This window comes from Schistocerca nitens, chromosome 2 (genome assembly GCF_023898315.1).
Source record: "Schistocerca nitens isolate TAMUIC-IGC-003100 chromosome 2, iqSchNite1.1, whole genome shotgun sequence".
NCBI classification, from domain to species: Eukaryota; Metazoa; Arthropoda; class Insecta; order Orthoptera; family Acrididae; genus Schistocerca; species Schistocerca nitens.
This window is the reverse complement of record NC_064615.1, coordinates 385,741,161-385,765,005: the sequence shown is the minus strand read 5'-3', so window position 1 is coordinate 385,765,005 and position 23,845 is coordinate 385,741,161. Positions and strand designations below refer to the sequence as shown.

Below are 23,845 nucleotides of genomic sequence, written 5' to 3'. Positions count from 1 at the left end.
CGAACAATGCAGAAATTCACTTACATTAGTGGACTCTTCTTTTCCTGTCATGATACAATGACGAGATACATTTTCGACCTATGGCACAACATGCAAATGCTGATGCCTTATCGTGTTTGCCGATTGGTTTGGATCCACAGTTTGATAAAGAAGAATTGCTTTCTTTTCCTTCAGACGTAGAAGGTCTAAATGTTGTTGACGATTTTCCTATTACTAGCCTAAAACTGCAGCCGCAATAGCAGTGAATCGTGTTTTAATTAAATTAGTTTCTTTTATGCTACATTGATAGCTGGACAAAAACTCTGGGTCCTGCTTCTCATCCTTTAAGAAATTATTTTGCATTATAAAATAGTCTCTTTGTTTGAGATGAAGTTCTGTTGTTAGCTACAGAGGACACTGTTCCCCATGGTAGTCCCGTCCAAAATTCGTTGCGAGGTTATGTGTGTATTACATGTGGACCACTGGGATGTGTCATACACAAAAGCTTTAGCAGGCATACATGTTTCTTGTACAGGCACTGATGGGGAAATAGCACGAGTTGTTGCATACTGCTCACTGTGTGTCACTCATCAGAGGTCACTGGTGCATCTTTGTTGCCATGGCAACCTCCACAGTGGCCTTTGGAATGAATTAAAGTAGATTTTGCAGAACCTCTTTTGAATTTCTACTGGCTTGTTGTAATTGATGCATATTCTAGTTTCCGTATGTGGTGCATTGTCAGCCAGCTTCAGCGGTGATGACAGTTTCAGCTCTGTCAAAAATTTTTGCAATTGTAGGTCTTCCATATACGTCAGTTACAGGCAACAGCCCTCAGTTCACTTTTTTCTTACATAAATCTGCAGATTCCTGAGATATGGTGTTCAGCATGTTTTGGCTCCTCCTTTCCACCCTCAATCAATCAGGGGAACAACTAGTATGAACATTTACGACTTAGATGAAAAAATATGTTTCGGATGTGTCATCATAAGTGGCTCTTACTGGTTCCTCAGTTCTTATAGGTTTACCTCTGTTGGTGATAAAAGAATTTGGCACAGCCATCAGCTGCAGACTTGCTAAATCTACTTCAATCAATGGCAGGATATCTGCCAACACAGGCACCACAACACTTCTGACCAGCCAGAACCGTTTGGGCTTGTAGTTTTGACTGCTGACCGAAATGGGTGCAGGCAGTCATCGAGAATCACTGTGGCTGATGCCTCTGTCTTGTCTGCACTGCTGAGGGGAGGGCATCATGACATTTCTACCAGCTACAACAACATCATGTGGCCAGCTGTGCACTGGGAGCTCCTCTGCTACCATCCCATCCTCTGCCCAGATGTCTCCTACATTGTGGCCGGTGCCCTTGCCTTCAATGCCACTGCTGCCAATGCGTTCACAACCGCCTCTTCCACTGTGGCTGCCCCCTTCAGCTGTCAGGAGCAAGGAAGGACTCCAGGTCCCGTGCAATTGCAGACAACATCTCCACCGCTGCCTCCTCCATCGCAGCTGGCACTGCCTGTTCAACCTCCATCACTGCGGCCTCCTTCACCAGGGTTGGACTCAAAAATGGATATGGAAGTCGTTCCAGTGTCGTACCACACGGTCTCTCACAGGAGGGTGAGCGCCACACCGGTCAGTGCCCGCGCCACTTCCAACCCTTCTCATCAGTGGCAGTGTGTCAGGTGACTCAAGAACCAACGTCGATGACAGAAGGAATGGACATGAGCAGAGAGCTCACTTCTTCACAAAGAAAGAGGAGAGCTGTAACTACCAAATTTGTGTGTGCATTGCTTCACAGTTGGCATATGAAGTCTGTCCTTGATTCGGCCACTAGAAGGGACCCAACCTGCTAGTATGAAAGCACTTGTGTCCACAGTCTGCCGGCTGCACACCCTGTTGGAACTAATGACTATATAGTCTGGAGTGCAAGGCTCCCCGGGCCATTTGTGTGTTGTCTCTTGTATGTAATTTGTCTCTCATGTGTTTATGCTTTTTCATGAAATAAAGTTACAGTGTTATTGGGTTAGAACAGTACTCTACACCATAACAAGAAGGGAAATCCAAGACATCACAGGATATGTTCACATAAGGCCCAAACACTACATCAAGGAGGTGACTGGGAAGATTATAACCAACAATGATAAGTTGCTAGTAACAGTCACAAGATGTTAGAATTTCTTTATTGCACTTTGTGTTTTGGGCAAAGCCCATCATCAGATAATCTGTCAAAACATTATTATAAAATAATGAGCACAAAGGTAATCCACACCAAGAATTAATACAAAAATACATAACACATGACAATGTAGGGTGTACTAATAATACATTCCAAAATACGAAGTTAATGAAAATCCTTTTGATGCAAACAATATCACACATAAAAATTCACAATGACAAAATAGCAGTGCCGAGTTATTAACAACAACATGAATGTCAATGCACAAGTGAAGGAGGTGATACATCCAAAATTAAGATTAACATTAGACACTTCAACCAATATCCTTAATTATCATGTTTTACATATCTTTGTGTTATGACTTGGTGCGGATTACCTTTGTGTATATTGTATAATAATATATACATTTATAATAACGTAATGATTTTATAATAATTTTTTGACAGATAAGCTGATGATGGGCTACACCCAAAACACATAATGCAATAAAGAAGTTCAACTAACATCTGGTAACTGTTATTAGTAACCCAGTAGCATTGGTTATACTTTTTGTAAGTATCAACATGGTCACAAACCTCACACATGACTTTTTCTTGTATCTGTGCCAAGTTTGGCTACATATGAAGTAAAGTTGTTTTACTTTGTCAAGAGGATTACCACGACCAGATCAAGTTCAATGAATCCTCCTTGTTTAGTGACATAATACCTAATTACACTAAGTTGAAGTTGCGACAAATCGTGTACTGCGCAACAAATCAAAATAAAATTCAAATGTGAATGAGTGAGAAGTGAAGTTATATCCACAAATAAAGCCAGTTGGCCAGTTGTATAGATAGTGAATTGTGGTTTCACCTACAGTCTGTTCTTTCCCAAGGGCAATTTGCTGATGTTATCATTCTTGTGTGTGATCCTGTCCATTGGGAATGTACAGAAATTCGTAACAGATATCAGTGGAAACTGGAAACCCTTTTTGCGTGGAATGCCTGTTTGAGGGTGTGGAGTGCCTGCCAAGCAAGTAAATACAAGTTTCTGGAAATATTCTCGTAAAAATGGACCAGAAAATAGAAGCAATTAGGGAACATGCTAATAAGGCAAATAGACAAATAAACAGTGCAATTGAAAGAGCAGACAATGTAGAATCTGAAGTGGATTGTTTTTAAGAACTTTGCTGTTACTGAATTACAGCTAGTTAACAAACGTGTTAATGTAATCGATGAACGAGTAAAAAGAACAGAAAACAATATCACCGACGAACTCAACGGACAAAAATCAGAGTTGTATAACACACAACCTATACTGAAACTGAAAATAATTTCATTGATGAGAAACTAAAATTAAATTCTATACTTGTTTAGAATAAATTTCTTCGGTAAACAGCAAAGTGAATGAAGTATGGTTGGTTTTGGGGAAGGAGACCAGACAGCAAGGTCATCGGTCTCATCGGATTAGGGAAGGACGGGGAAGGAAGTCGGCCATGCCCTTTGAAAGGAACCATCCCGGCATTTGCCTGGAGCGATTTAGGGAAATCACGGAAAACCTAAATCAGTATGGCCGGAATGAAGTATCAAATGATCTTCAGTCAATACTAAAGTTGTAAATCTAGAGACTAATATGTTTAGTAATATATATAGTGGTAATAACATGTTTCAAAACAATTGCAGTAATGTTACTATGAAAATTTTTCCAGGCGATTTTACACTACACCCTGTTGATTATTTGTACCAGTGCAAGGACAGCTTTGCACCAGGCATACCAGAACTTATGAAAGTGAAATTTGCTGAATGATATTTAGATGGAGAAGCTTTACCGTGGGCTAACCAACATGTTAACCCAGAAATGACATTTGCAGAGTTTGAACAATTATATTTAAACAAATTTTGGTCAGAGAGTGAGCAGGTGTAAATAAAATCAGAATATTTGAATGGAAGTAGATTTTGCAAGGGAGATATGAGAATGCGAGAATTTTGTGAAAAGCAACTTAGGACTTCAGCACATTAGATAAACCACTTGATGAATTAATCCAAATTGATGCACTGAAACTGCGTTTACGTGGCCATGTTCAGTGGACTCTTGTTTATGGACCAGATGACACTATTGAGGAATTTCTGAAGTACATAGATAAATTAGATCATGCTTGGGAGAAAAATTTTCAGAATGGGCAGTCATCACAACACCACCAGAATAACAACAATAGGAACAATAACAACATATATGATAGTAATTGAAGTAATAATAATTTTGGTGGCAACTATCACAACCAGAGTAATAATAATAACAGAAATGAGAAATGGTAACAGATCTTATGAAAATAATCATCAGGGAAACAGGTAAGCATCTCATTGCGAGCCTGTCACTCCGAGGTGAAGAACAGTTACAGAAATCAGGCTAGACGGACGAGAGGAAGGTGAAGTTCACGTCACAGACACCACAATACACACAATAATTACCAGATAAACAGAGTTGATTATGATAAAGCATTTCAGGACTTCATGCTGATGGAAATGGATGAAGATACTAGTAAAGTAGAAAATAAATTTAATCTTAGTACAGATGATATGAAAAACTTATTGGATGAGAGTTGTGTGTTTAGTAATAGTAACATTGATGATGATGCTGATGAGTATGGTTTAGTTAGCTTCTTTTGTGATGACGAATTTTCTATATTGTCTGAAAAAGATGTGGAAGAAAGCAAGGATCATATACCTAGGTTGAATTATGTTTATGGGCCTGTTGATACAAGTTCTGGTACTTTTGATAGCGATTGTGATGTGGAAACATGTAGTTAACGTTGAGGTTCATGTAGGTGCAGATGATGCTGCATATGAGTATTTTGAAGCTATTGGTGCTGACACTGTATTTTATGCTGAATTAGATAGTATGGTGTATGTGGAAGTATTAGATAACTCTGTGAGTAATGGAATGATAGGACATGACAATTTGGAGTTGGAAAAATAGGTACATGCAGATCAATTGATAACCGTTGAAATCAGTGAGATATTACATGATTTTTACAGTAAGGAGGATCAAGATAAGCTAATTAGTGATAAGATACTGAAAGTATTGGAAGAGAATGATGAGTCTGTGGGAAAATGTTATTACTGTGATAGTATTCAGCACACACACTCTAGTTTTAAGTTACCTTTAAGTGCTTTAGAACATAAATTAGGAAATTAGGTTCAAGTAAATGCTGATTAAAACTGGAGGGATACTGAAAATGATTTATTGGCAGATCAGGATGAAAGTAATAAGCAGGAAATACTAGGTAGTCCCTGTATCGAAATATCTGTAGGCAATTGGAAGGGAGTTTGTCTATAGGACACCGGTAGCCCAGTAAGATATGTGTCTGGTAAATTAAGAGGTAGATTAAAGAACACTGAACAGTATACTGAATTTCCAATTACTGGTGTTAACATAAAAGGAGCCATTGGTGAACTTAGTAAATTAATCAGTAGGCAAGCATTAATTTCATTTACTGTCAGTAATGTTGTATTCGAACAAGGATGTATGGTAATAACTGACCTGAATGAAAACATGTTGTTACAGATGAATTGGATACTGAAAGCTAATGCTAGCTTTGATTGGTTACATATGAAGCTAAATTTTCTTGATCCAAAATCTGGTGTTCATGGTGAAACTAAATTATACATAATGTTTGATGAGAATTTTAGCAATAATTTAAGAGAAGTGGCAGTATTTGATGACAGAAATTATTTAGATGAAGATAATGAGTATTTTGATAACCAGGTGGTTAGCAAAGACTTTTCTCAATTAGTACTGGACAAACTTAACTCAGCAGACATTTTAAGTAGCAATGAAAAAAGTGACTCGGAGGGATTCCTGTGGGAATTTTCAGTGACAAGCCAGGCAGGGTGAAAGATTATATGTGTAAGTTAAAACTGAGACCACACGCAACATTTTTCATTAAGCCATATGGGGTACCCATTTGTAAGAGGAAGGTTGCTGAAAAGGAGTTGGAGAAATTGATGATAATCAACCCTCAGGGGATACACACACTGTGTGTACCATCTGTCTGGCAAACACAAGGTCCCATGATAATGTAGTATTTGCTTCAACATCTTTATACTTTGGTACTACATCCCTTATTTGCACCATTTACACTTAGTTTCTTGTCACAAGTTGAAATCAATTCTGGGTACATGAAGTGCTTTCCCTGATTTGAAGATTGGTGAGATACATGCATTGGCTAATTAGTCTGCGGAAGGCATCAGTCAGAAAGGAGATATCTTGGTTGGATGCTCTGGCTGGCCATCAACCATTTCTTTGACACACCAATTACGCTTGGAGTTTAAGCTATGTTTCAGTGTGTCAAGTGTATTCTGATCTGCATTATGCTTTGTGCTTTTACCTATATTTGATTCTGTATATGTTTTCGTGTCATGTTCTCTATATTGGTTGTTACCATTCGTCATTTATGTTCTTTGGTACTTCAATACTCAACATTGTTATGTGGTATTGTGATGCTCATCTTAATCATTTACAATTTTCTGCACATGACCATCTGACCAACATATTTCTGTTACATAAAATTCCATATGTATAACTTAATCAGTGATGTATGTGAGTATTGTCATTGTGTTTCTTCAACTGCTTTTTCAGGATACTATTGAATACTTATATTGCTTCTCTTATTGAAACATTTAAGTGCCAACATATGTATTTATCTTCAAACAACCATTCGTATTAAAATGTGATATGAAATACTTAGATAGTGACTGAACATTGTCTACAAAATCATTTTCACTACGTTTTATCATGGTATAAATATGAATAATTGTATCGGGAAGAGTCTCCCATAGTTGACATGAGTTGTAATCATTGTCTGTTGTCTGTTAGACATTTATTGTGAGCAAAACCTCATCATACAGTCCTGTTTCAGCCTCAAGAACCTCATTTAATAATCTTCTGTTTCTATGCCCTGGATAAAACACTCCAGTCTTTATTTCCTGGAATGGAAAGTCATAACTTTCAGGTTGGTCCGTGCACTGCAAACATGGCCCTTGAACATTTTGTCTAGAACTTGAAGTTCCATATCATATTGATTCACATATTTGCATACTTATTCCTCACTGGACTTTGACATTTGAACAGTGTCTCGCGTTTCTCACTTGTTTGTCAGTTGTATTGCCAACTTTACAGTGCTTGGGAAGTGACTTCAAAGTGACATGTTTCAGAAGCCGGGGTATATATTCCCTTCATTTTAGCCAGAGATTTAGAAGAGCTTTGTCTCTCTGCGATAGTCAGACCCCTTTGGGGGTACTGTAATCCCACAACTCTTTGGGATCCTATATCCATTTGCCAATCTCATCCCGGCTCTCCTGGAGAGGGCATATGTATAATATCAGTATGCTGCTATGATTTTTGTCTTTTCTGGTTATCTGGATTCGAATACACTGAAGTTTTTCTTTTGCAGCAAATTAATAATTTGCATTAATTTAAGCTATTGTTTTGACATGTTTACGTTGGGTCTCACCAATACGCATAATGAAGGAGACATGTTGGGTTAAAAGCTGATGTACCATCACAATTTGTTCATTATACAAACTTCAGGCACAAGGTAGGAATAGAACTGCTATTTTACTTATGGAGTAATTAATGGTTAAAGTTCCGATATTTCTAGTCATAGAAAGACAGTTATTTTTTATGTTTCCAGACTAAGAAACAAATTGTATCCATAATAGAAATATGACATGATTATTTTTCAGTCGTAATTAAGCATACTAATGTTTTAATTGCAGTTAGTTAATGGAATTGTTATTACGACTGTATAGAAATGTTAAGTTGTACTCGTACAAAATTTAATTAATTGAATCTAGGCCTTTCATTCAATAAAACTAATCCCTCTGATCATCTGAAAATGATAGGTTCATTATCTTTTAAGTAAGTAAAATAATAAATGCAAATTAATTAAATACACTGTGGTAATGATAAAACATGTAATTTGTAGTCTTTGTATGAAATTATTCAGTGTCATTTCATGTAAATTTCTATGTAATTTGGGAAGATGTATGTAAAAGTTTTTATTGTTAAACCTAAAAATTTAATATGTAACACAGTCAGTAATTGTTTAAAATCATAAATACAGGCGATTTGTATGCCGCCATATCTCAGTTGGAGTTCAGTTTGACGTTTAAGTCAGTTTCACATGTAGTTCACCGCCGAACATCTAGCATGTGAAATAAAACTCGTGAACACAAATTCCTGCAGCTTATTTCTACCATTGCATGATTCCTGAGTGTCAATACTGTAACATCAAGATGAACCTACAGCAGCATTAAGAAGCATCACCCTGGATTACACAAGATACGTATTATTTATTTGATGGAGGATATCCCTAATACGACATGTTATTCTGTTTACTTGTGTTAAGCAATGACATGCATCACAAACTTCACCACACAAAATCATTCTTCTCCCAGTTATATTACAACACGTGTATAAAACAGCGACACATGATTGAATTCCTCACTGCTGAAGAAATTTTGCCGACTGAAATACATTGATGCTTGCTAAAGGTGTATGGTGGCGATACGACAAACATGAGCAATGTGAGGCAATGAGTACGGCATTTTCAAGGTGATGAAAAGAGTGTGCATGGCAAGCCAGTCTTTCCTGCACAGCTGTCACCCATCACAGTGAAGAGCGTCTTGATCAATTCATTCATTCTGATCGGCAGATTAAGACCAGAGAATTGTGTACAAAGCTGAATGTAAGCTGTAATTCTTAGGAAACAATGTTGGCACATCCTCGTTATCATAAAGTCCATGCAAGATAGGTCCCGCGGATGCTTACAGAAGAACAAAAATCTGAAGGAAATTTGTCGGGACGTGCTGGACCAATATGAAGCTTGAGGTGACAATTTTCTGAATAGAACCATCACCAAAGATGAGATGTGGTGTCACTGCTACGAGCCGGAATCCAAAAGACAGTCCATGGAATGGCGACATGCGAATTCTCGATCAAAGAAGAAATTCAAGGCACACCCATTTGCAGGAAAAGTGATGTGCACAATCTTCTGGGATAGGCAGGGTGTGGTTCTTTTGGGTATCCTGGAGCCTGGAGAAATGGTCAGTTCAGCATGCTACAAGATTACACTGGCTCAGCTGAAAGCCCAAATTTCCATGGTAAGGCTGGAGAAGAAGAACAACTTTGACATGCAACATGATAACACCAGGTCCAAGACCAGTTTTGTGACCACATAACTCACCGCAGAATTCTATTGGGCTGTCTTACCACTTCCACCATACAGTTACGATTTAGTGCCTTCGAACTTCCATATCTTTGGGCCTCTGAAAGATGGACTATGTGGTGAACACTTTCAAGACTCTGATGCTGTTGTAAAAGCTGTAATGAAGTGGTTAGCTTCAGCTGGTACTGATTTTGACAAGTGTGGCATGCAGGCACAAGTTCATTGTTGGCAAAAGTGGGTAACGAATGGTGGTGACTATGTGGAAAAATGACAGTCAAATATTGCTCTATTTAGCTGTGCTGTTGTGATTTATGTATTTCCTGCAGTTTTCATGAATAAAAATAGGAGGCATTACTTTTGGAATAACCCCCATATCATATTATTTTTTAATAAAATGTCCATCATACTCTCTCTTTTGCTTGGCATTTTTATTGTACTTTTTGTCATTATTATTTCATTTAGTTTGTAAGTCCATCATTTTGCTATAATGTCCTTTCACTTTAATCAACTTTGAATGTGTGTGCTGCTTCAGTCGGGTAGCCTCAAAACATCCCTGTGCATATGCGAAAGCAGTATATGGCTGTGTTCATTTATGTTGCAGGAAATTCATGTTGTTCTACTTTCTATACAAAACATATTCATATTTTATGCTCTGAAAGTGGGTTTCTCCCCACCTTGTAGTTGCTTACATAATAATGCTTTAACCATTATTCTGATACATTTCTTATTTATTTGTTTTATGCTACTGGTATTTTGTATAAGTTTCCTTGGATTCTTTGGTAATAGTTATGATACATTTGGGAAAAAAAGTTCATGTGCGTAAAGCAGTGCCACTGGTTTGAATGCCATCTGGGGTGTGTAATATTAATCTTAATTTTGGTAGCATCCATTATTTCTCTGTGTATTGATGATGTTAATCACTTGGCACTACTGTCAATTTTTTTCCATCAGCTTTGATATCTTGGTATGTATCATTTGTACAACTAATATTGTCATGGAGTGCAGTTTTTATATTACAATGTGCTGTGGATTAATAACTTTGTGCTCATAATTGTATAATGACTGGTGGGAGAAGGCAGTGCACAATTGGGAAGGAGTAGTGTGGACAGAGGATAGAAGGGAAAAGATAAGGGGAGACAATGGGAACAGGTTAGTGGAGATCTGGGCCAGGGGTATTGCGAGAACGTAGGATATGCAGGAGAGACAATTCTCATCTGATTAGTTCAGTGAAACTTGACCTGGAAAGGTGCATCAGAGTGGCCTGCATAGTGAAACAAATGCTGAAGTCATTTGTGTTGTAGCATGCAGTGTATTCAGCAACCAGATGGTCAAGTTTGTGGTTTGCAATAGTTTGACTGTAGCCATCCATGCGAGTAGACATTTGGTTACTTGTCATGCCCACAAATAATTCTGTACAGTAATTGCAATATAACTGATTTATTACATGGCTGCTTTCATGCGTGGCCCTGCCTTTTAATGTGTAGGAAATGCCTGTGACTGGACTGCGGTAACCAAATGTGGATGGTTGTATGGGACAGGTCTTGTACCCGGGTCAATCACAGGGGAATTTGATATGGACAGACATACTAATGGAGTCACCAACAATGTGGAGATCAACATCTACACAGGTGGCTGGGTGAGTTGAAGGTGACCAAGTGAAGTGCATTTGGGAAGAGGTATAGAGTTTATGGAGGAAATAGCAAAGGCTGTCCTTGCCACTAGTCCAGATAATGGTAAGTCATCAACGAATCTGAATCACTAAAGGGCTTTTAGGTGCCGATTGAATAGGAAGGATTGCTCAGGATGGCCCATAAACAGGTTGGCATAGAATGGTGCCACACAGGTACTAATAGCAGTTTGTTTGCTTATTTGGCCTACAGAAAAAAAAGAAAATAAGTCCGATCTGTGAAAATGTGAATTATTTTATTTATTTTATTTATTGTCCCGTGGGACCAAATTAAGGAGAAGTCTCCATGGTCATGGAACGAGTCAATACATGAAATTATAACACGATATTAGAAACAGATAAAATGAAATATAAAAAAACATATTCAGGTGACAAGTCTTAAGTTTAAATAAAGAAAATCAACAATGTAACACTGGAATTTGCTTAATTTTTTAGCTCTTCCAGGAGCTCCTCGACAGAATAGAAGGAGTGAGCCACGAGGAAACTCTTCAGTTTAGACTTAAAAGAGTTTGGGCTACTGCTAAGATTTTTGAGTTCTTGTGGTAGCTTATTGAAAATGGATGCAGCAGAATACTGCACTCCTTTCTGCACAGGAGTCAAGGAAGTGCATTCCACATGCAGATTTGATTTCTGCCTAGTATTAACTGAGTGAAAGCTGCTAACTCTTGGGAATAGGCTAATATTGCAAACAACAAACGACATTAAAGAAAATATATACTGTGAGGGCAATGTCAGAATTCCCAGACTATTGAATAGGGGTCGACAAGAGGTTCTCGAACTTACACCACATATAGCTCGAACAGCCCATTTTTGAGCCAAAAATACCCTCTTTGAATCGGAAGAATTACCCCAAAAAATAATACCATACAACATAAGCGTATGAAAATATGCAAAGTAGACTACTTTTCGTGTTGAAGTGTCACTTATTTCAGATACTGTTCTAATGGTAAATAAAGCAGCATTTAGTTTCTGAACAAGATCCTCGACATGGGCTTTCCACAACAACTTACTATCTATCCGAATGCCTAGGAACTTTAACTGTTCTGTCTCGCTTATAATATGCCCATTCTGTCTGATCAAAATATTGGTTCTTGTTGAATTGTGAGTTAGAAACTGTAAAAACTGAGTCTTACTGTGATTTAGCATCAAATTATTTTCCACAATCCATGAACTTATTTCATGAACTACATTATTTCAATATTACACACAAGATCCTTCACTATCAAGCTGGTGTCATCAGCAAACAGAAATATTTTTGAATCACCTGCAATACTAGAAGGCCTATCATTTACATAAATAACAAACAGCAGTGGCCCCAGCACCGACGCTTGGGGAACGCCCCACTTAACAGTGCCCCATTGGGACTGAACATCACTACCACTCTCAATATTGCGGAGAATTACCTTCTGCTTTCTGTTCTTAAAGTAAGAGGTGAACCTATTGTAAGCTACTCCCCTTACTCCATAATGGTCCAACTTCTGCAGTAATATTTTGTGGTCAACACACTCAAAAGCCTTTGTTAAATCAAAGAAAACACCTAGCGTTCGCAACCTTTTATTTAATCCATCCAAAACCTCACAGAGAAAAGAGAATATAGCATTTTCAGTTGTTAAACCGTTTGTAAAACCAAACTGAACATTTGACAGCAAATTATGTGAATTTAAATGCTCCAGTAACCTTGTATATACAACCTTCTCGATAACTTTAGCAAACACCGATGGCATAGAAATAGGTCTAAAATTGTCAACATTATCAATGTCTCCCTTTTTATAAAGTGGCTTCACTACCGAGTACTTTAATCGGTCAGGAAACCGACCACTCCTAAAGGAAAAGTTACAGATATGGCTAAGTACTGGGCTAACATACATAGAACAATACTTCAGTATTCTGTTAGATACCCCATCATATCCATGAGAATTCTTGGTCTTTAGTGATTTAATTATTAACTCAATCTCCCTCTTGTCAGTATCATGGAGGAGCATTTCAGGTAACAGTCTCGGAACACTTTTTTCTAAGAGTGCTATATGATTCCCTGTCGAGACTAGGTTTCTATTTAGTTCACCTGCTATATTCAGAAAGTTATTATTAAATAGTGTACATATATGCGACTTATCAGTAACATGGACATTCCCACTACGCACTGATTCTATATCCTCGACCTGTCCCTGCAGACCAGCCACTTCTTTTACGACTGACCATATGGTTTTAATTTTATCCTGAGACTTAGCTATTCTATCTGCATACCACATACTTTTTGCCTTCCTAATAACATTTTTAAGCACCTTACAATACTGTTTGTAATGGGTTGCTGCATTTAGATTTTGACTGTTTCTAACGTTTTGATATAATTGCCACTTTGCTCTACAAGATATTCTTATCCCTTTAGTCAGCCACCCAGCCTGCCTGTTTGTGCTAGTACCCTGTTTTCAATGTTCTAACGGAAAGCAACTTTCAAAGAGCATGAGAAAAGTCTTGAGAAAAGCATTATATTTATCGTCTACTGTATCAGCGCTATAAACATCTTGCCACTTTTGTTCCTTGATAAGGTTTACAAAGGTCTCTACAGCAACTGGATCAGCTTTCCTAAACAGCTGATGACTATATTTAACACGTGTTGCAGCACAAAAACCTTTTAGAGTTAAAATTTGTGCATCATGATCTGAAAGGCCATTCACCTTTTTGCTAACAGAATGCCCTTCTAGTAATGAGGAATGAACAAAAATGTTGTCTATGGTTGTTCTACTGTTCCCTTGAAACACATTTATAATTAAAGTTTTGAATAGAAAAGCAGAACTACAATCATTAGAAATTGTATGGCCTATTTCAGTTTTTCCAATAACAGGCTATAGTTGCGAAGAATAAATAAATAAATACCCCCCCACCTCTCTCCTAACCTTAAGGGTGTGTGTGTGTGTGTAAATTAGGATGATAACAGTGGTAATATTCCAATACATGTCAAGAGGTGGGTAGATGTAAGACTGCTTTGTTGTACCTAACTAAAAGTGATGCATTGCCAATAACAAATTTTAATGAGTTATTTTTGTTATTTGGTGTTAGGTTAAGGATGTGAGCCAAACAGATGAAAGTACTGGATTATACCAATCCAATTTTAGTTAGAAATTGGTCAAGGATAACAAACTCACCACTAAGACAGGGTGTATACGTGGACAAGGAAAAAAAATTCACGGATTTCTCCCGGATTTCCCGGTTAAAAGTACACTTTGTCCCGGGTGAAAACATACTTTTTCCCTATTAACTGACAGTATACTTTCTCTCGGAACTGTATAACTTATCAGTCCTTTGAATGATTATGGTTTTATACACAGGTGTAGAATTTCCCGGCGCTTTAGAAAGCGAAACACAGGGGAAAAAAACACGTTTTGGAAAAATCTTTGATGTGCCGCATATTTTCGTATTATGAAAGTATAAATTCGAATTCCACCAAACACCGCATGCTACTTTCCGAAGCATTGAAATCGAGATTGCCAGTGATAGCTCATGGCATGTGATCTCGCCAGCCGATGACAGTGGGTATTCAGAGCTTAGAGCACGTGATGTAGTCAGCCAATAGCAACATCACTGTTAAGTAGCGCGAGGACACAAACAGGAAAAGTTAATGGTTTAAATTAATATACATAGTGCCGCTACACGAAACGCAAAGCTTTCACATATAATATTGGTCTATAAGATTAATAAGCTGCAAGAGAAGCTGTGCTTTCACATATGATGTTGGTCTTTTATGCGCCTATTACAATTTAAGATATATCACACAAACGTCCCAGTGAAATTTTTAATAACGACATAAATGTCTGATCTTCTGGGCTCGAAATTCATCTAAATGGCTCATCATCAACGAGCTGATTTTTAAATGACAGTCAAACGGTCTGTGATTTAAGAAATTCATCTTACATTCTCGCACATATTTCAACTTGCGTAAAAGGAAATTTACTTTGATGGTAACACTTTTCAAACCACCATTCTGAATATTTTCCCGTGACCTGGTAGAAACAGGTTCGTTTCTGCAATTGCTAGAGAGTGCCAGATGACAGGCATCACCGCGCTTGCGCAGCTACCATGTCGTAGGGAGGCCGTATTACATGATGTCATAAAAGAAACAAAAGCATCAGAATTTCTGATCCATACTAACAAGTGCACATTTAAAGTGCACATTCGTATGTCCAGATTTCCAGTGAAGTAGGCCACGACCTGATATTAAGCTTTTAAATGTGGTCTTCGGGCTGTAAATTTTCTTGGAGTACCAGTAATGTGCTATCTCATGTTTGGTTCTTTACTATGGCATAATGCCGTAAGTGCTAGAAGTTGAAAACGTTTCAAATATATTGCCTGCCTCAGCGGAAAATTTTAATAAAAGAAAATTTCTTTAGCAAGCCGACAAAAATATCATCATTGTTCTGCAAGGCAATTAATGCTCGACTGTCAGAAAGGTGGAAATAAAATAAAACCTGCAACTACTAACAAATTTTAGACTCCCGTAATTATTTGAATGTATTTTAATTCAGTTGATAGCTCCCGGCCACAGGAATCTGTTTTGTTTTCATTTGACGTGAGAGCAGTAAACAAAGAGGAAACAGCAAAATCACTAAATGTAAATACGGGTCACGTGATGACTATCCACTTCCCCACTATAACTCAGACTGCTCTGCACATCAGCCCCGTATCTATGATATTTCTGAACCGGGGCAATACCCCGCCACTCCCTCGAGCGTTTGAGATAAGTCAAAAATTTTTTAAAAATCTAATTTTCAAAAATATGTTCATTTTTTAGAGCACATCTTTCTGAAGTGTCTGATGCATGAAACATACGCGTTGGAGGAAACTTAAGACATGTTATTTGGTCGTAAGTGTGCCAAAGTGCAGTGCCTCGGCTCCTCACACAGCATTCTTCTATCACATGTCGCTGTACTTCGCTCTGTGGAATTGAAACGTGTATATTTTGTAATGGATGCCATCAAAGCATATTGTGGACAGTGGAAATTAAAATGTCCTGTGGTGCCCCTCCTGCTTACAGTCGGCCGTTTTGACATCCTGTCCCTTTTTTTATATATAGGATACATAAACCCAGTAAAGACATGAGACAAGCAAGACAATACACATTTCTTCAATCCTTAGCTCCTAGAATTTTATTCTCTCTAATATTGCTAGTTTTACATGGCGTGCTTTCCTTTCTGCGAAAGAATCTATTACCTTATCAAAGTTCGCCAAACGTTTTGCTACATGAAAAATCGAAAAGTCATTGTCTAATACTGAAAAAGCTGTTAACACAATAGGACCCAAGACTGGTGTGGTTTCCCAATCTGCTTACGTCTATTTTGTCACTGTCTGCTAGATAAAACAAAATAGGCCTTTCTAATGCTACAATAATTGTACACACACCAAATAAACAAGACTGTTTTGGCACAAACGGGCTTTTTTGTAACGACAGAATATAATTCACAAAGCACCAATATCAAATGCTTATTAGGCCTACTACAAGCAAAAAGCTTTACGTTAGGAAATAGTTTCACACTTGATTCATATGTTCCAGTTTCTCAAGCATGAGATCGAGAAGTTGTTGTTGTTGTTGTTGTTGGTCTTCAGTCCTGAGACTGGTTTGATGCAGCTCTCCATGCTACTCTATCCTGTGCAAGCTTTTTCATCTCCCAGTACCTACTCCAACCTACATCCTTCTGAATCTGCTTAGTGTATTCATCTCTTGGTCTCCCCCTACGATTTTTACCCTCCACGCTGCCCTCAAATACTAAATTGGTGATCCCTTGATGCCTCAGAACATGTCCTACCAACCGATCCCTTCTTCTGGTCAAGTTGTGCCACAAACTCCTCTTCTCCCCAATCCTAATCAGTACCTCCTCATTAGTTATGTGATCTACCCACCTTATCTTCAGCATTCTTCTGTAGCACCACATTTCGAAAGCTTCTATTCTCTTCTTGTCCAAACTATGTACCGTCCATGTTTCACTTCCATACATGGCTACACTCCATACAAATACTTTCAGAAATGACTTCCTGACACTTAAATCTATACTCGATGTTAACAAATTTCTCTTCTTCAGAAACACTTTCCTTGCCATTGCCAGTCTACATTTTATATCCTCTCTACTTCGACCATCATCAGTTATTTTACTCCCCAAATAGCAAAACTCCTTTACTACTTTAAGTGTCTCATTTCCTAATCTAATACCCTCAACATCACCCGACTTAATTTGACTACATTCCATTATCCTCGTTTTGCTTTTGTTGATGTTCATCTTATATCCTCCCTTCAAGACACCATCCAATCCGTTCAACTGCTCTTCCAAGTCCTTTGCTGTCTCTGACAGAATTACAATGTCATCGGCGAACCTCAAAGTTTTAATTTCTTCTCCATGGATTTTAATACCTACTCTGAATTTTTCTTTTGTTTCCTTTATTGCTTGCTCAATATACAGATTGAATAACATCGGGGAGAGGCTACAACCTTGTCTTACTCTCTTCCCAACCACTGCTTCCCTTTCATGCCCCTCGACTCTTATAACTGCCATCTGGTTTCTGTATAAATTGTAAATAGCCTTTTGCTCCCTGTATTTTACCCCTGCCAACTTTAGAATTTGAATGAGAGTATTCCAGTCAACATTGTCAAAAGCTTTCTCTAAGTCTACAAATGCTAGAAGCGTAGGTTTGCCTTTCCTTAATCTTTCTTCTAAGATAAGTCGTAAGGTCAGTATTGCCTCACGTGTGCCAGTATTTCTACGGAATCCAAACTGATCTTCCCCAAGGTCGGCTTCTACTAGTTTTTCCATTCGTCTGTAAAGAATTCGTGTTAGTATTTTGCAGCTGTGGCTTATTAAACTGATTGTTCGGTAATTCTCACATCTGTCAACACCTGCTTTCTTTGGGATTTGAATTATTATATTCTTCTTGAAGTCTGAGGGTATTTCGCCTGTTTCATATATCTTGCTCACCAGATGGCAGAGTTTTGTCAGGACTGGCTCTCCCAAGGCCGTCAGTAGTTCCAATGGAATGTTGTCTACTCCGGGGGCCTTGTTTCGACTCAGGTCTTTCAGTGCTCTGTCAAACTCTTCACGCAGTATCTTATCTCCCATTTCGTCTTCGTCTACATCCTCTTCCATTTCCATAATATTGTCCTCAAGTACATCGCCCTTGTATAGACCCTCTATATACTCCTTCCACCTTTCTGCTTTCCCTTCTTTGCTTAGAACTGGGTTTCCATCTGAGCTCTTGATGTTCATACAAGTGGTTCTCTTATCTCCAAAGGTCTCCTTAATTTTCCTGTAGGCGGTATCTATCTTACCCCTAGTGAGATAAGCTTCTACATCCTTACATTTGTCCTCTAGCCATCCCTGCTTAGCCATTTTGCACTTCCTGTCGATCTCATTTTTGAGACGTTTGTATTCCTTTTTGCCTGCTTCATTTACTGCATTTTTATATTTTCTCCTTTCATCAATTAAATTCAATATTTCTTCTGTTACCCAAGGATTTCTACTAGCTCTCGTCTTTTTACCTACTTGATCCTCTGCTGCCTTCACTACTTCATCCCTCAAAGCTACCCATTCTTCTTCTACTGTATTTCTTTCCCCCATTCCTGTCAATTGTTCCTTAGGCTCTCCCTGAAACTCTGTACAACCTCTGGTTCTTTCAGTTTATCCAGGTCCCATCTCCTTAAATTCCAACCTTTTTGCAGTTTCTTCAGTTTTAATCTACAGGTCATAACCAATAGATTGTGGTCAGAGTCCACATCTGCCCCTGGAAATGTCTTACAATTTAAAACCTGGTTCCTAAATCTCTGTCTTACCATTATATAATCTATCTGATACCTTTTAGTATCTCCAGCGTTCTTCCATGTATACAACCTTCTATCATGATTCTTAAACCAAGTGTTAGCTATGATTAAATTATGCTCTGTGCAAAATTCTACCAGGCGGCTTCCTCTTTCATTTCTTAGCCCCAATCCATATTCACCTACTACGTTTCCTTCTCTCCCTTTTCCTATACTTGAATTCCAGTCACCCATGACTATTAAATTTTCGTCTCCCTTCACTATCTGAATAATTTCTTTTATCTCATCATACATTTCTTCAATTTCTTCGTTATCTGCAGAGCTAGTTGGCATATAAACTTTTACTACTGTAGTAGGTGTGGGCTTCGTATCTATCTTGGCCACAATAATGCGTTCACTAAGCTGTTTGTAGTAGCTTACCCGCGTTCCTATTTTCCTATTCATTATTAAACCTACTCCTGCATTACCCCTATTTGACTTTGTGTTTATAACCCTGTAGTCACCTGACCAGAAGTCTTGTTCCTCCTGCCACCGAACTTCACTAATTCCCACTATATCTAACTTTAAACTATCCATTTCCCTTTTCAAATTTTCTAACCTACCTGCCCGATTAAGGGACCTGACATTCCACGCTCCAATCCGTAGAACGCCAGTTTTCTTCCTCCTGATAACGACATCCTCTTGAGTAGTCCCCGCCCGGAGATCCGAATGGGGTACTATTTTACCTCCGGAATATTTTACCCAAGAGGACGCCATCATCATTTAATCATACAGTAAAGCTACATGCCCTCGGGAAAAATTACGGCCGTAGTTTCCCCTTGCTTTCAGCCGTTCGCAGTACCAGCACAGCAAAGCCGTTTTGGTTATTGTTACAAGGCCAGATCAGTCAATCATCCAGACTGTTGCCCTTGCAACTACTGAAAAGGCTGCTGCTCCTCTTCAGGAACCACACGTTTGTCTGGCCTCTCAACAGATACCCCTCCGTTGTGGTTGTACCTACGGTACGGCTATCTGTATCGCTGAGGCACGCAAGCCTCCCCGCCAACGGCAAGGTCCATGGTTCATGGGGGGGGGGGGGGGGGGGGGGGGTGATCGAGAAGTAGTAGTACGAAATTTTTATACAAACTTGGAATCATCATATTGTTTCATAATTTGTGTGATGTCCCCGTTTCTTCTCCTTCCTTGTTCTAACAAACAGTCTTGTTATCACTAATTCTATAACTAATTCTATAACTATTCCTGCCAATGTCAAAGCTTATTCATAGGTTAACTTCACTAACTCCGCCAGAATCACCGATTTAATTCCCCGCGGTTATTCTCCGGGTAGGCGTTGTTACACGTTCATACAACGCGATTTCCACACTTCTTTCAGAATATAACTTAAAGCAGCTGCTAGCCGGGGACTGTACAACTGGCCCTTACTAGTATAGCGATCTGGCCAAAAATTTTCTGTCAAAATTTCACTTTCTTGGATACACCAAGAAGGTAATACGTAATCTTCTTACCTGTTATTTGTTTATTTCGACTCCTGTAGTCTGAATCTATAGATTTCGCTAGTAATTATAACAACGCTCATCATTCGCAAACCCAATCAACCACACAATCAGACAGTGGTTGGTATTCATCCGTTCGGCATTAACTCCGCTCAGCTCATAGAGCCCCTTTTGTCTGTAGAAAAGTTTGCTTCTACATGCGACGAGGATTCCCCTGACGGAGACATCATGTAAACTATGCACGCATTCACAGATGAACTTACGATTCATTCAGAAATCAACTTAGAATGTGTTCAATAATGTTCAAAAACCGACAGGGATGATTTTCAAAGTCATATGAATAATCGATAGACTAACGTGCGCTGGATGCTAGTCGCTTTGTGAAACAAGGTTTTCCCCCCCTCAAAAATATGAATTTGCCCCCCCCCCCTCCCCCCTCCTAGATCTGGGCCTGCTTCGCATGCTTGAATCTGGCAGCTTGGGCACTCCAGTAAAATTTTTCCCGGTATCATCTAGCTGCTTGCTGTGACTGCTTACACAGCCAACAGCCACATTTCTGTAGCCAGAAGCGGGAGAAGGTATTACTCAACTACGCATGCGCATGATCCCGCTTGTAACTGATAAACCGAACCTAATTTAAACAATTGTGATGTCACGCTCATCGGAGGCAATTTGTTGTTACGAAGCATTGCATAGTCTTCCTAAACGCTTTGACATATTTTGCTGTTGGCAGACGCTTGTATGAGCACTGTGTTTTGTTGCTGTATATTGCCCATTTCCTTTGCAATTTAAGTTTTATTTTTGCTTTTTCTCTCATTCGTGTTTTATTGCTGCAGTATTATTCTGCAGTAACAGGATACAGTAATATCCTTTGTTAGAGTATCGGTTCTTACCAGTCAAAATTACAAAAATTTAACTGAAAACAAAAACAATGACAAATTCCCGGAATTCGAAAAAATTCCCGGGTCTTTCCCAGATCTCCCGGTTGTCCCGGGTCGTATACACCCTGTAATATCATAATGGGATGATAAAGGAAAATTTTTAGCATATGTATCAAATGACCCATTTGTACCTTCATTTCCATAAAAAATTTCAATATTAAATGTCGTCCATCGACACATCCACCCAAACACAGGAAAAGAAAGCTTCATATTCCTATGCGCAGCTATGAAAAATTGTGTGAATAGTTACAATCTTGGAGAATTTGTTACTACTGACAAGGAATTAGCAGCATTCAGAAGTTCTGTGGCTTCATAAAATACATCCTCAAAACACCAGCTAAATATGGCATCAAAATATTTGCTCTGCACAATGCTAAGTCATTCTAATCTGGTTTATTGTAAGTGTATTGGGCCAAACCATCAGAAGGACAATTTTGTGTTTGTAATAAGCCAGCTGATATTATGTGTAGACTAACTGAACCAATAAAAAGCACAAATGACAATGTGACAATAGATACCTGGTGTACTAGCTATCTGCTCATGCTTTATCTGCTGCAAAACAGTCACTTGTGCAGCACTCTAAGAAAGGATAAAAAAGAAATTCCACTTGAGTTACTGCCCTATAAGAACACAGAAATCAGTTCACAGGAGTTTTAAGATACCAGAAATCCTTTACTAGGGTATTGTATGAAGCTAAATGCAACAAATCTGTATAGTCATTTCTAAAAGGCACAATTAAGGAACAGTAGATGAGGTTACAAAAATACCTCATATTACACTACGATTTTAGTAAGGCAAAGAGCAGGGTTGATGCTGTTGACCAAATGTGCAATAAATATTCAGTAATATGAATGATAAGAAGATGGGCGATGGCTATATGGTACACACTGTTGAACGTAGCTGTTATCAAAGCATATTGATTTTTTCAAAAGAACCTTTCTTTTCAACTCGTGAAACAATATCTTATCAAAAGATCTGTGATATCAAGATTACCAGATGATTTTAGCATGTATTTGTGTTGTTACAAAGTTCAAGAGGTGCACACACAAGAGCAACCAATTAAGAAAAAAGCTAGATGTGGGATTTGCAGAAGGGCAAAGAATAACTCCACAACAACAAGACACATGTCTTGCAATGATTTTGATTGGGAAAAAAAAAATCTTTCTCAGACAACAGTTCTCTACAAAAATGGTGTGCTAGTTCAGCCAAGGTTGGAGACAATCTGAAAGCAAATTATTCCAATGTAACAAATTAGTATTTCTAATGTGTATGAAACTAATCTTTCGAACCTGGAAATACAACTGATTTTCAGGATTCCATGACATTTCGGGAGGGCACCCAGGATATTATTAATTCCTGTACCAATATTTTGACTGAAAACCCTTCAGCCATTCTCATGGTGAGACACTTGCAAGATTCTTGAAGCACATTACAATGTAAAGTGCACATGTATCAATGATATCAGATTTTTAATATTATGAATGTAACACTTACGATTCTGCAAGAGGTCCTTGATATGGATCCAACTTATGATATAGACCAGTCAGCTTCAAACTGATTACAATGGCTGGAATGAACAGCAGTAGGCACCATCCAATGCTTGCCCAGAACCCATTCTTTGTAAAAAAAAAAAAGTGCCAGAAAAAAAATTAATTGTGTTTGTTTAAGAGTTATTTTGATGAAAACTATACTCAATAAGATGTCTTTATGTCTTAGAAAATGAAATATTAATTCTTACTAAAAAACACAGTAATTAATCAAGAGGCAATATCTACTCACAAATGGTTTAAGGATTTCATCACATGTCGCCACTACTGTTGCATTATAGGCCTTGCTTACTGGCCCACATCGTCCAAGATCATTGACAGTGAACTGCACAACATGCGTCTCATAGCTCTTAATATAAGTCACAAATTCATTTATCAAACTTTCCGTTAGCTGTAAGAAATGCATTTCATGTATTGTAGCAAAAGCAGCACACTATACTAAAAACATGCCAACTTCACACAGAATAACAGTCTCACTACATATTCAGGTATGGAAGAGCATTCAGAGTATTAACTGAGTATAAAGAATATCCAACAACAAGAAATAGTCATGAGCAGTCCGTTAAATCAGTGGAAGAAGGAAAGGAACAGAAATCAAGGTTTAATGACCCATCAACTATGTAGCCACTAGTAATGGAGAAACCTCAATCATGGAAAAATTAAATCTACATGGCTGCTCAGAGATATGAACTGCTATCCTCCTAATTACAAGTTCAATGTCTCAGCACTGTGGTACTTCACTAAATCAAATCAGTGAAGCTCCAAAGTGGAAATGAAACAAAAAATATTTCAAAAATCTCTAACAGAAATTGCAACCAATACATTGTTACCTGAAAAGAAAGCAATTAGCCCCATGATAATAGTCATCCAATTCACTGAAATAATAACACAAGAAACTTAATCTCCCTGGATGTGAAACAGCAATCAATAGAATGAAACTTTGTAAGCAAATTGGTTTTGGTTCATTCATTGTGGACACAGAAAACGGGCAATACAGAGTTATAATTTTGGCAAGATAAT

At 38.2% G+C, this 23,845-nt stretch overlaps 1 protein-coding gene across 5 annotated transcripts in view; it reads right to left on the bottom strand.

Moving 5' to 3' along the window:
* LOC126236235 (prominin-like protein) overlaps nt 1–23,845 on the bottom strand; it is a 572,733-nt gene that overhangs the window by 121,187 nt on the left and 427,701 nt on the right. For all 5 annotated transcript variants that reach the window (XM_049945374.1, XM_049945376.1, XM_049945373.1 and 2 more), the window contains 2 exons: nt 23,058–23,216; nt 22,773–22,894 (listed from right to left, as the gene is read on the bottom strand). In XM_049945374.1, coding sequence (XP_049801331.1) covers nt 22,773–22,894; nt 23,058–23,216 — 281 coding nt within the window. The remainder of the gene's footprint in view (nt 1–22,772; nt 22,895–23,057; nt 23,217–23,845) is intronic.